General features: G+C 34.6%; 1 protein-coding gene across 1 annotated transcript; it reads left to right on the top strand.

The window, feature by feature from the left end:
* The first annotated feature begins 673 nt into the window (after positions 1-673).
* Positions 674-12,023, top strand: Arr1 (arrestin 1). Its single transcript, XM_073971010.1, has 4 exons — positions 674-1,042; positions 9,632-10,439; positions 11,425-11,554; positions 11,651-12,023. The coding sequence occupies exons 1-4, from the start codon at positions 934-936 to the stop codon at positions 11,693-11,695; spliced, it is 1,092 nt and encodes a 363-aa protein (XP_073827111.1). The 5' UTR covers positions 674-933; the 3' UTR covers positions 11,696-12,023.
* Positions 12,024-13,683: the final 1,660 nt, after the last annotated feature.

Consider the following 13,683-nt stretch of genomic DNA (forward strand, 5'->3'; position numbering starts at 1 on the left):
CGCACCAGCCAGACAGACAGACGGACGGACATTGCTAAATCGACTCCAAATTTTCTGAAACAGATTTCGTCCAAACATACTTGGGGTCTAAAACCATTATTTCGATGAGGCACATATTGCCCGTATGAAAATGCCTAAATGCTGAGGATACAATAAAAATATCATATATTCAGTTTTAAGTCTAGCCGGTATTGGCCAATATTTGTAATATTTTGTAATGCTGCAATTTGTAAATGGTCTTTTTTAAAGAGAGTATTATCAGTTAAGATATTCTATTTCTGCAAGGAATAAAAGGAAGAGCTTAGCACTTTCATAAACAGATCGTGGTGAAGGGTATAAAAAATTCGACATAGCCGATCTTAACGCCTCCCTTACTTGTTCCAACAAAACTACATAACTATGTATGTGTAAATTTTTTATCAAAATATAATTCTAATTGTAGCTATTTTAAGTTTAAGAAATTCAATATGCAATCTTCGCCCAAACGAATGATGTGAGAAAAGTCGTCGCCACTGAACATTTCACGTTAATTCGGTTTTTGTTGTTATGTGCTTTTGCTTTCTTCCTCTTGTTCCTAGTTTTACTGTTCTCTAACATTATGTTTACCGTTATTTTCGCCATTTGTCCATTTCGAAAACTAATTAAATAAATAGCCATAGAAGAACGGAAAAACAGTATAAAGGTTGGTCTACTTTTCAAAACTAATTCAAAGTCATTTTAGTAATCGTGAATAAAAGTGCTCTGTAACTACATATCGATAAGAAACCCAGCTACTAGAAAAAAGGAAATCTATAAAAAAATAACTGTAGTGCCGACACCCCCTCCCACCCACATTCATTTAAACGAACGAGCAAATTTTAATTTTTTTCCTTTTAATTATTAATTCGATTTTTGTAAATTTCAATTCAATTAAGTAAAACAAACTCAATCAAAATGGTTGTAAATTTTAAAGTCTTTAAGAAGGCATCGCCGAACAATATGATCACCCTGTATATGAACAGGCGTGAATTTGTGGATTCGGTGACACAAGTGGAACCAGTTGGTAGGTGATTATTTGTGTGTGTGTGCTTTCTGCAGTTGTCATCTGTCGTAGAGTGTTTGAAAAGTGAAAAGTTGAATTCTTTGCTAAATAGAAATGGTTTCAATGAAACCATAAAAGTGTCTGAACGTGTCGGCCGCTGTTGTTCCATAAACCAATTAAAGAGAATGAGGATTACTAAGAAATACTAAGTCAAGGTTATTTGAGGAATAAATCGTTACCAACTCACCTCAAATATTTATAAGTGAATAAAAATGCTGCTGATGGATTACAGGAACAATTTAATGTTTTGGAAAATTTCTTGATAATATTAAAAGTCAATCAGTGGCTCACGCTCTGTTTAAATTAAAGAATTGGTGATTTTTTAAGGAAGTTGGAAGTTCCACGAAATATTGTGACAACGGTTTCTGCAGATCATTTTGTTACTAAGGTATTAGATCAACTTTGTTAAAGCTAGAAATAAATTCCTACAGGGACGTTGGGGAATGATGCATAATCTCGTTTATAATCACTAAAAATTTAATGATTATTTCGTTTAGCGGAGTAGAGTTAAAAAGACACTAATGTGCCTAATAATATCGGAACATATGCGAAAAATGTTGAGTACCTGATATTTTTATACCCTCAGCATTTATGCTAATGGCATATGAAGAAAAGTCAAAATTTTTTTAATATTCCATTTAAAAAAAAAAAAAAATAAATATATTTTTTTTGAAGCTACATGAAAGACTTTTGATACATGGATTGTGAAAAAATTCCCATTCTCAAATCTGTTCGAGATACTAATTTTGGTTATTGCGCGAAAAAGTTATGCCGGTTTCAATACTGATTATAAGAAAAAATCTTACAAAAACGCTATTCATTATATTGAGAAACATTGTTAATTTGTGGCTTCCTAGTGAAAAAGTTTTACATTTTCGCGGAAATTAAGAAAAAATTAAAAAAACTTGTTAGTTGCAACTTGTTTCAGTAAAATTCAAGCTGCTTATGCATCTTAAAAATATTTAAAAAATATGAACGTAATCTTAACATCGCGAAGGTTTAAACGAAACCAAAACTATACATATCTGTTTTGCGGTTTGCATATTATAGCAAAAACCATAATTATATTGAGGAAATTTATATAATTTTTGTAAGAGAAAATATTTTTTTCAAATTTATTTTGTGAGTTAGTTGAAGAAAATGTAGGAAAAATAGGTCGGAGTTATTCTTCTATTTTAGTTAAATTTCACGAAAAAAACACATTTTTATTCTAATCACTTCTCGAATACACTCTAGCGGAAGGTATGGAGAACGTTCAAAGAAGTTTTGGGTTCCTTTAAATGGTAATGTTCATTTTGCGCATGCGGTTTACGAAAACGGCGAATTCTTCCTTTTTATGCTATGTGGGGAAGTTGGTTTTGGCCAAAAAGTTTGTAACGCATCGAAATAGTGGTCGTAGACCCATACTTATATATACCAAAATGAATGTCTCGACGAGCTGAGTCTATGTGTGTCCGTCCGTCCGTCTGTCCATCTAAACCTTGTAATCACGCTACAGGTCGCAATTTTGATCGGATCATCACGAAATTTTGGATGTTGATGGGGATCCCGGAAAGGGCAAAATACTTATGTGGATAAAAAGACAACTTTTTTTCCAAGGCGAATATCTCAGCTTCTATATGGGGTATACAAAAAGCAAAACCTGACGATGAAAGTAGAAAATATCACCTTTCTAATAATGTAAAGTAGGTTCTCGTAATTGATCAAACAACGAAGATATCACAATAGTCGCAAAAAACCTAACTTTTCATTATTGCGATTTTAATTATAATGGCGAACATCGCAGCAACTGACTATAAACGTAGAGGATAACGTCTTTACAATGATGCAAACTAGGTCGGCGTAGGTGACCAATTAACGGAGATATCGCTATAGTCGGTAACACATACCATTTTTCCTTTTTTTTTTAAATCACGCAATTTTGATCGGATCGTCACGAAATTTCAAGGTTTATTGGGGTCTCACAAAGGAAGAAGCCGATTGATTTTGATGGTCGGATAATATTTAGGGGTCGGAAGGAGCAAAAAATTTATTTGGAGAAAAAATCAACATTTTATTCCAAAACAAATATCTCAGCGTCTATAAGGGGTATACCAAAAGCAAAACCTGGCAATGAAAGTAGAAAATATCACCTTTACAACGATGTATAGTTGGTGTCGTATGTGGTCAAACAACGAAGATATCGCAATAGTCGCTAATAGACCCCAACTTTTCATTTTTGCGATTTTAATAATAATGACGGATATTACACCTTTGGCTAGGGACCTTCTAAAATCAAAACATGACTAAGAAAGTAGAAAATCCAATATTTAAAATTATGCAACGCTGGTTGGTATTTGATCAAATAATAGAGATATCGGAATTGCCGGTAATGCATCCCTTTTTTCCACTTTTTCTACAATCACACTACATGTCGGATTTTTGATCGGATCATCACGAAATTTTCTCACATAGATAGAAGCCAACTGATGTTGGTGATGTCGATAGTAGTCAAATATAAAATTAAATATTAATTATTTTGGTTCAGTTCGCCTTAAGTCATTTGGTATAAAAGCTAGATAGATGAAAACTTTCGTATCTCCCTAAAAATGTTTTCGAGTTAAAAGATTATGCACAGAGGTAGTGGTGTAGGGTATCATATAGTCGGCCCCGTACCGACTATAGCCTTTTCTCACTTGTTTAATTTGTACACATTTGCCATGAAAAAAATACATCGATCTAAACCTATTTCTGTAAAATCCATCAAGAACCGCGGATGTAGCATCACACATTATTTTTGGGATAAATCGGATACAACTACCATGTCACTAATCATTGAAAAGGAAACGATCCCCAGAAAATGCGATTAAATCCGCGATGTTTTCAAAAACATTTTTAGCACATTTTTCTGTTTTTTGCAGTAGCCGTTCCGGATATTGGTAATACTGTATCCACAAAAATAGGGGTTTTAGAAAAAAAATATCACTCTAAATTTTGACCTTTGGTTTTTTTGAAATATCTGAATGCGCGTCACAGTTAGATAACAAAAAAACAAAAAAAAAAAAAAAACACCTAGAATCTGGCTTCAAAATGTCAGCATCCATAATAGGTGGATGTAGTGGAGATTTTCAAAAATTGTACATGAGAGTTGTAATTATTCTTCTACTTTTACTTTTGGCAGATATCCGTATTTTAAACGGTATGACCTGCAATCGAATAACAACTTAAAAAATTTGCTTCAATGTGTTTTTACCTATTTTTATTCATTTACGCCGCCATAGCTTCCGCGCAAATTAATTTTTTAGGCAAATTTTGAGCTTTGATCAAAAACACTTCGTTTGTTCCAACTATTGTCAGATATACTGCAATATTTCGCGTCTTAAAATAGTGCAAACCTTGGCTTCATCGATATATATTATACTTATATACACTTTCATACGGACAAAATGTGCCTCATCGAAATAATGGTTTTAGACCCCATGTATGTTTGGACGAAATCCGTTTCAGACACTTTGGAGGTGATTTAGCCATGTCTGGCTGGAGCGCACGAGAACCCTCGAACGGATCAACCGATTCGGTCCAAAGTTTGGTTTTCGTAATATTTGGCACGATAACTCTTGAAGGTAGTAACCTGTTTGGTCCATACTTTGCACATTCTGAAATTTCTACCATACTTAAATGAGGTTCTAGTATGGACTCAATCGGTCTACTCCTTCGGGTACCTCCCACACAAAATTTCGGAAAAGTTCAGTTTAGGGCCTGCTCTCTAATCGCTTTTTTTGTTGTAACAACTAGTGTTTACTAGCTCAATTACGACGGTAAAATCCATACTTCTTGAGAAAACAGCCTGAAAAGTGTAAACAATCCTATGACACCATATGTAGTGGCTGCAGATCACGATAACTCTCGAACCGATCAACCGACTTGATCCAAAATTTGGCCTTCGTCATATTTTGTCCAAACTTAGTTTCGTTTTGAAGATGGGAAAAACCGGTCCACAACTTCCGACACTTTTTACTTGTTCAAGAACAAATCCATATCCAGAAAATCAAAAAAGAATATAGCTGTAATAGTGACAAGGACTACCCACGACCAGAAGGAATACATTTTCGAATTCAATATAATATATCTCTTTAAAAAGTGAATAAAATATTTAACATACTATCAGGTTAATTCGGCCCCAAATTGCAAAATACTAATATCATCTATAACACTTTTCATGGATGATCAGTAGGATTTATCGAAAAAGACAACAATAAGTCAAGTTCAGTTCATAGAAGGCCACCTAGTCTTCACAAAAGAGAACTGCGTATTTTCTCTTTATTATAAGATAATTTTTTATCGGATAATCAAGTAATTTGATAGAATGTCAATAGACCTAATAATATTTAGAGCCTTCATGCAATATAAATCAAGTGAAAAAGGCGTAGGTTAGGCCCGATCGACTTTTTTATACTCTCCACCATCCACTATAAATTAATAAGAACCAGATTTGAACCATTTCGGTTCAATTATGTGACAATAATTGAAAAAATACCGAAAATCGGGCGGTACCGTTCCACTGGGACTATATTAAAATGTGTACCATTTTAACGGAGACTAAATAATGTTTGTGAGAAAAATATGGCTAAAACCTTCAAAATACCGATAATCGGGAGAGACCGTTCTATGGGGCCTATACCAAAACATGCATATATGCTGAAAATTTTTGTGACTACTGCACAGTGGATCCACCATTGGCCAAAAATTTAAAAATGAATGTCAAAATTTTGGTACAACATCTGGCAACTCTGACAGCTATGACATGGACCTTTTTAAAAATATATTAGTTTTTGTTTCACTCCAACGCAATCTTCTTAAAAATAACTTCAAAAGTCGGAACATTTGACTAATAGTTTTTGTTGTGAGTACAACCTATGTTTTAAGTGCAGGTAAATATATTCAACATTTCGCGAAACTAGTACGTATACCAAAATATTATAGTGGATTTTGAAGGTAATAGCTTAATTTTCATTAAAAAATAGTGTTTTAGCGTGTTGTGGATTTCTAGTTAGCTGCTTATTTTGTTAGTGTATTTTATAATGCTAATTCGATCATATACTTAAATTTGACCTAAGGTTTTAGTCATGATGCCCACCAGTGCCCACCTCAAGAATAATTTTCCAAAGTAGGTCATGGGTTTAAGATTATTCAGTATTAAAATCAGCTGCCATCTAGTGCCAGACTATAAATGGTGGGTCGCTGACTGAAGCTGCCCTAGAATAGGGTTTCTATGGATACATTAGCGTATAACTCTGTTAGCTGACCACCGTCATTAACATAATTGGCATCAGTAGCAAGATTAAGAAATCTTCTTCCAAATTAGTCTTACGTTGCCGGTACCAATTTTCAGACAAAAATATTGATTTTTTTAATCCGCTAAATTGGTTGGATTTTATGTTGTTTTGGGAATTGTTTGGTTTCCCCAAGCCTATTTTTGCATAATAAGATATTAACAGCATAAAAAACAGCATAAAACACTCTTCGTAGCAGCACAAAGCTGTAATCTGCGCATTGGCTTGCTTTTTACACTCTAAATATTTTTGGCCACTTTCTCCATACAAGTGGATCCATTGAGCATTGGCAACCTCAAATATCAAACTACAGATAGTTCGGTTAAAATGTCTCAAAATACGTAACATGGAGGCTATACTAAAGCGTGGACCTAATTTGACAATGTTTAGTGACCACTGGGAACCTGAAATGTCAAGTTATAGATAGTTTGGTCAAGAAATGTAAAGAAAACCTCCAAAATGCTGAAAACCGGAAGGTACCTTTTTATGAAGGCTATATCAATATGTGGGCATGGAGAATTGTTGTGACCGCTAGAAAGCTCAAGTGGCAAATTACATTTGGTTCGGTTAAAAATTTTAGCTGAAATCCTCAGAATGAGTGAAAATCGGGTTGTATCGTTATATGGGGACTATACCGCAACATGAGCTTGTGACGACAATTTTCGCTGGATAGATTTTGTGACATCTGCACGTAGAGAAAAATTTTTTTCGCTTTTGTTGGAACAACAGTATTTATTTTTGTTCCAACAATTTATTTGTTTTGTTCAAGCATTGTAATTTTAAGCCAAAAATACCATCGTTTGCTCCAAACATAAACAACAAAAACGAAATTTCGCAATATTGTAAAAATCTTTAACAATACCGATAGTAGGAACTATCATAATCTTTAATTTTTACAAAAACTATTGTCAGCCCAGTAAACCTATTACTGAAATTTTTTATGTGATTGTCTATAATTCTCATATACACTTTCTACATAACTTTGATGTAAACGTCACGTATAATATTATGAGCACTGACAACCACTACACATGGTCCGGTTTTGCCAGGTTTATCTAAAAAGACAACAAAGTGAATGAAGAAACATAGCTACGCCATTGAGCTCACCCAAGCACCCACCCCTTAACAAATATGAAAAGAAAACACAAATTACGACAAGTCAGGTTTCGTCCCAAAAAACTTCTCAGATTGTGCCGGGTATAACTCAGCTATCAAAACCCAAAGAAGAACGAAAAAGAAGAAACAGATAAAAACAAGGATCTCAAAAAAAAAAACAAAGATAAAATCGTCCAGACATACAAACAAACCTCACCAAAATTGTTTTTTCACCACGGCATGGAATACTGAGAGAAGAGAATAAACAATAATATAGTCAGTATACAGTTGACAAAAACTATTGTTGAATATGACAAACACAATTGTTGTAATGGACAAAAACGGTTGTTGGACTTACAATTATACATAAGGAATCCAACAATATCTTTACAATACATATTTTGCTCTTCGAATATTGTTGGATCAATCATATTTTTTTCTCTGCGTGTGTGAACCACAATTTGGACCAACATAGTATACGGTTCGAAAGTTGTCATGGGCACTAGCCACTACACATGGTTGCCGTAAGCATTTTATACAACTTTCGGTCATTTTCTTATCAAGTATGGACTGGCCCCTGAAAAAACTTGTGTAGTCGTAAAATGGGCTCCAAGAACAGCCTATTGCAAAAGAAATCAAAACTATTCAAAGACAGGCCTTTACCTGATATTTTCTCAAATTTTGTGTGGGAGGTACCCACTGTTTGGGCCAATTTGTCTTCACAACAAGTAAATCGAAAATTTGAAAATGGAATTGGGGTCTAATTGCATTTTTCATTGGGGCGTTTTTGCACATGTTTAGGGCCAAATGCAATCCAGTGTTTAACAGACACAACAAATTGGGCTGAACTTTCGAAAGTTAGTAAAGAAAACGAAGAAAAATTAGGGTGTAATTTCATAAACAATAAAAAAAAAAAACGGTGTTCAGACGTAATACCCACGGACATAATTCCCAAAATTCGTTGGGGGTTTTGTCCGTGAAGAAAAGTGGACATACTCGTAACTACCACAAAACGCGGAAATAACTCCCAACGATTTTGTTCTTAATTCCAAAGTATTTTTTTTTTGCTTTTCGAAAATTTTCATTATTTTTTAAAGAACTGTTATAAATTTTAGAGAAGAGGTGAGAATATAAACGGAATTGTACATTTGGGAAGGCTTAAGTTCCAAACAATAGCGAAGTCTCCACAAAATCTTCTAGATTTCATACTATTATTTAAAAGTGAAATTATATCTGAATTTGTCAGTAGCAGTTCGGAAAAATTTTACCAGACACAGTCGTATATACGAGTATATTAATTAGTTCATTTAAAAAAATTAAATCGTGAAATTTTTAAGTATTTGCATTTCTTTTGAAAAAAATCGCGCGAATTTTTATAAAAATATTTTCGCATTTGCAATATTCTCGAAAAACTTTGTAATTCCAATCGCGCGATTTTTTCAAAAATATTTTGGTTGCGGCGCCGTTTTTTTGATACGACACATTTTTGATCTATTACCTGCGAATCGGAAATGGAAAATTTTGGAATGTTTATGTGAAATAGCAAACATTTTCCGAATTTTTGATTTAAACTAATTTAAGGGTTTTATTTATATATTCCAACAGAATTAGAAATTTTTAATATATGTATAGCCGTATTATCAGAGAGATTGCTAATGCACTTTTGCATTGAGATTTGCCAGAACTAAGAAAGGCTGTATTAGTACAGGTTTATTTAGGCAATAGGTTTGAAAGCAATGCAATCTATTGTGATTAGATCTATTTATTTATTATATTTAGAAAAGAGCGAAAAAAATTCCAACTATGGCCTATTACAGCCGTTTGACCCTGACCTAGTTACTTAATGGGTCATCGATTACAATATGACCTCAAAGAAACTATCTCGCTGAACTTCCAAACCAACGAACACATACAGCAAGAAGTTTTGCTTTCTTTGTGTGGACTGTGATGTGGTGAGACCTACGAAACTCTTTTCAAATTCTAAAATCAATGATCTGTTAATAACACATCAGGTCCAATAAAAAATAAATAAATAACAGCAGTATATATTTATTTTTTTATTATTATTATTATTATTATTATTATTTTTTTTTGTTACACACGATTTTATTTTTAACACACAAATTCATTTTCTCTGTTACAGATGGCATCATTGTGCTGGATGACGAGTATGTGCGTCAAAATCGCAAAATATTCGTGCAGTTGATTTGCAATTTTCGCTACGGGCGTGAAGATGATGAACTGATTGGCCTACGCTTTTCTAAGGAATTAATTTTGGTTTCGCAACAAGTTCATCCGGAGCAAAAGGTGGACATTCAACTAACCAAAATGCAAGAACGCCTCCTAAAGAAATTGGGTTCTAATGCCTTCCCATTCGTTATGGAAATGCCACCAAGTTCACCAGCCTCAGTGGTGTTGCAACAAAAGGCCAATGACAACTCCCAGCCCTGTGGTGTACAATATTTTGTAAAAGTTTTTGCCGGTGAAAGTGATTGTGATCGCACTCATCGTCGCAGCACCATTAATTTGGGTATACGCAAGGTACAATATGCACCCACTAAACAGGGTATTCAACCCTGCACCGTGGTACGAAAGGATTTCTTGCTCTCCCCCGGAGAATTGGAATTAGAGGTGACATTGGATAAGCAGCTGTATCATCATGGTGAAAAAATAGCTATAAATATTTGTGTGCGCAACAATTCGAATAAGGTGGTGAAGAAAATCAAGGCAATGGTTCAGCAGGGAATCGATGTGGTACTCTTCCAGAATGGGCAATTCCGTAATACGATTGCATTTTCGGAAAGTGCTGAAGGGTGCCCCTTGAACCCGGGTTCCAGCCTGCAAAAGGTTATGTATTTGGTACCCAATTTGGCAGCCAACTGTGATCGCGCCGGGGTAGCTGTTGAAGGTGATGTTAAACACAAGAATACCTCATTGGCTTCGACAACATTGTAAGTAGAAAGATAAAATATGGGGAAATTAATTAAAAAATTAATGAAGTTTTGGTTTCGAACTCCTAATTGGATAACTCTTTTGGGTACCACCCTTACAAAATTTTCAAGTGCGTTTCAAGGGCGAGAATTGTTTCAGAATCTTTAACGAAGGTAGTTCTTGTAGTCCTAAATACAATGATGTATTTGTTTTTGTGGACAAGCCTATACTTTCTGACATAATGGCCAAAAAGTTCTGAAACAAACTACGGTGTTCAACTAAAATGGATGGTGGCCACTACAAATATTGATAGGAGTATAAGATTCAATGATGGTCTCTATAGGATAACTCCTTTGGCTACCTCGGTTCAACGGATGTTTGAGAATTGTTTTAAATTTTTTATAGAAGGTAGTCCCTGTGGAATGGTCTATGGAAAAAATGTTCTGTAATGGGCCAGCTAAGTAAGTAAGTAGTCCCTGTGGTTCTGATTTTTTGGCAAGTCCTTACTTACTGAATTAATGGTTCGAAAGCACTAAAATACCCTATCGAAACCAAATAGAATTACTGGTGAGGGCGGTCATCCGATTTGGAGCTTTCGAAATTTTCGTTTAAGTCCACGATAACTCTCGAAATAAGTATCCGACTTGAATAAACTGTGTGCATTATAATATTTGTTTCATACTTTCCAATGTGTATTAAGTCGGTACCTTTCCCACAGAAATTTAAAAATGTCGCTTTAGTACAGTTTTAGTGTTGTGCTTTGACATTTTCACCGAAGGAAGTCCTTGTTGTCATGATTTTCGAGGGGAAATTCATGTGACATACTGGTCGAAAACTCAAAATGTAATAGGTGGACTATGTTGATCAGGTTGGGAATAATTAGGTTCAGCGTTTGTTTACCCTTTCGAAACTTCTTCTGCCATCTGACATTCTCCCCCTTTAAAATTTTCTATCTCTTTTCTCCTTCTTCCCACTTTATGAAATTCTGTATATGTCTCTCTGCAGGATTGCCAGTCCAGATGCCCGTGATGCTTTTGGCATAATTGTTTCCTATGCTGTCAAAGTCAAATTATTTTTGGGTGCATTGGGTGGTGAATTGTGTGCTGAACTACCATTCATCCTGATGCAACCAAAGGTAAGTTATAATTGTGCTTATCAAAATCAAAAGAGCCTGCCAGGGCAAAATGAAGTTTTGCATTTTAATTAAATTTTGCCTGTCCAAAATTTACAGCCTAGCCGTAAGCAATTGGAAGCAGCTGAAACTGAAGAAGCTTAAAGGGTGCAACTAAACCAACTACTACTAAAACTCGGAAACTCTTAAGGCCTACTCTCTCTGTATTTTCGCCGGAACAATATGAAAACTGAACAGCAAAGCGAAGGCTGCTGTTCTTTACAAATCTCTGTGTATGCATGTTCTTATATTATTTCTATGTGATTATGTATCAATTGCTTATTAACAAAAAAAAAATATATTTAAAGAAAAAGAAATCAAATATATATTTTATTAGAATTTATTGTGATGTCTTTATATAGATTTATTAGCAATAATATTGATAATAAAACTAAAATCTGTATAATGTATTGTGTGTAAAGGATATAACAAATGGATTTAACTTTTGTGGGCAATTTGGGAGTGTTTAGGTGGGTGGTGGCTTGCGTTGGGCTCTAATAAACTACAGTGCCTGACATAATTATTTTGATATGATTGAACAAATGATGTGTTTGCCTTTTTACCAGATTAGTCTTCTACAAAAACATGAAAAAATATTCTAGGCAATCCTTTACTAGAGTACTAAAAATTAGTAATGAATTTTATCAATTCAAATTAAGCTTGCACTTTTGTAATGGAAATAAAATTTCACTGCGTGGCATAAGTATTTTGACAACATTGTTCTATTGATTTTTAGACCTCAACAATTAAAAATGTCTAATTTATATTTTTGAATATTATCAGTTACGGTAAAAATAATATATTTCACACACATCTGTACCATTATGGACCCATTTACGGATCGATATTTCAAGGATATAGGGATATTCAAGAGATTTGTCATTAAACAACATGTTCGATGATTTTCTCCCATTATTTCGAAATATTTCACGGATTTCGACTTTTTTATGAGAGTTAGAACATTTTTATTGATACGACCAAAAATGTGCCTCATCGAAATAATGGTTTTAGACCCCAAGTATATTTGTACGATATCCGTTTCAGACAATTTTGAGTAGATATAGCAATGTCCGTCTGTCTGTCTGGCTGGCTGGCTGGTTCGCACGATAACTCTCGAACGGATCAATTGATTCGGTTCAATTTTTGGGTATCGAAACATTTGATTTGATTTAAGTTCGAAGATGGTCCACTCCTTCAGGTACCTCCCCTACAAATGTTCAAAAATTGTCGCAAAACTTATTCGCACGATAACTCTCGAAGAGAGTAACGGAATTGAACCAAACTTTGCATATGGTAATACTACCTCTAGGCATACATCAGGTTCGAATATGGATTATATCGGTCCAGGTACCTCCCCCACAAAATTTGAAATAAGTGGAGTTTAGTGACACCTCACGAATCGTTATGAAATTTTTTGTAACAGAATGTTCGTGCGGCCCCCGTTACGTCATTGTAATTTTTTTCGAGGACAAGTGCACAGATCCCGAAATAATGGCGCATAACCTCAAAAAAACGCTGCACTATGTCGCGAGTTCAAATAAACGGTGGCCAAATATAAAAGGAGTTGGCGTTGGCAGATGAATTTTGGTATAAATACTTAAAGTTCACTGACCAGACTTAGATAAGTTTCAATATGGACGCAATAGGTCCACTCCTTCGGGTACTTCCCACACAAAATTTCGGAAAAGTTAAGTTTAGCGCCATCTCTCCAATAGCTTTGATTTTTGTTTTAGCAACTTGTATTCACTGCCCTCCATACGACGGTACAACTTTCATCAGGGGAAGGTCCATACTTCCTGAGAAAATAGCCTGAAAGTTGCAAAAAACCCCTATGACACTGTGTGAGGTGGTTGGAGCGCAAGATAACTCCCGAACGGATCTGCCGATTCGGTCAAAAATTTGGCCTTTTGTCCAAACATAGTTTAAGTTTGAGCATAAGCCATATTGGTCCACTCCTTCATATTCACTAAAGTTCAAAAATGTTCGGAAAAATTGTTCGTACGGTAACTCTTGAAAGGAGTGGCCATATCCTAATATATATATATATACCAGATATAGATCAGGTTCAAATATGGATTATATTTGTCCACTCC

The sequence above is a fragment of the Musca autumnalis genome, unplaced genomic scaffold (genome assembly GCF_047663935.1).
Source record: "Musca autumnalis isolate F117 unplaced genomic scaffold, ASM4766393v1 scaffold_2, whole genome shotgun sequence".
NCBI classification, from domain to species: domain Eukaryota; kingdom Metazoa; phylum Arthropoda; class Insecta; order Diptera; family Muscidae; genus Musca; species Musca autumnalis.

Bases quoted from the DNA above. Each gene is read 5' to 3' on its own strand.
- Arr1 (XM_073971010.1), top strand. From the start codon at position 934: ATGGTTGTAAATTTTAAAGTCTTTAAGAAGGCATCGCCGAACAATATG. The intron at 1,043-9,631 runs GTAGGTGATTAT...TCTCTGTTACAG, and splicing joins GACACAAGTGGAACCAGTTG to ATGGCATCATTGTGCTGGAT. The intron at 10,440-11,424 runs GTAAGTAGAAAG...GTCTCTCTGCAG, and splicing joins TCATTGGCTTCGACAACATT to GATTGCCAGTCCAGATGCCC.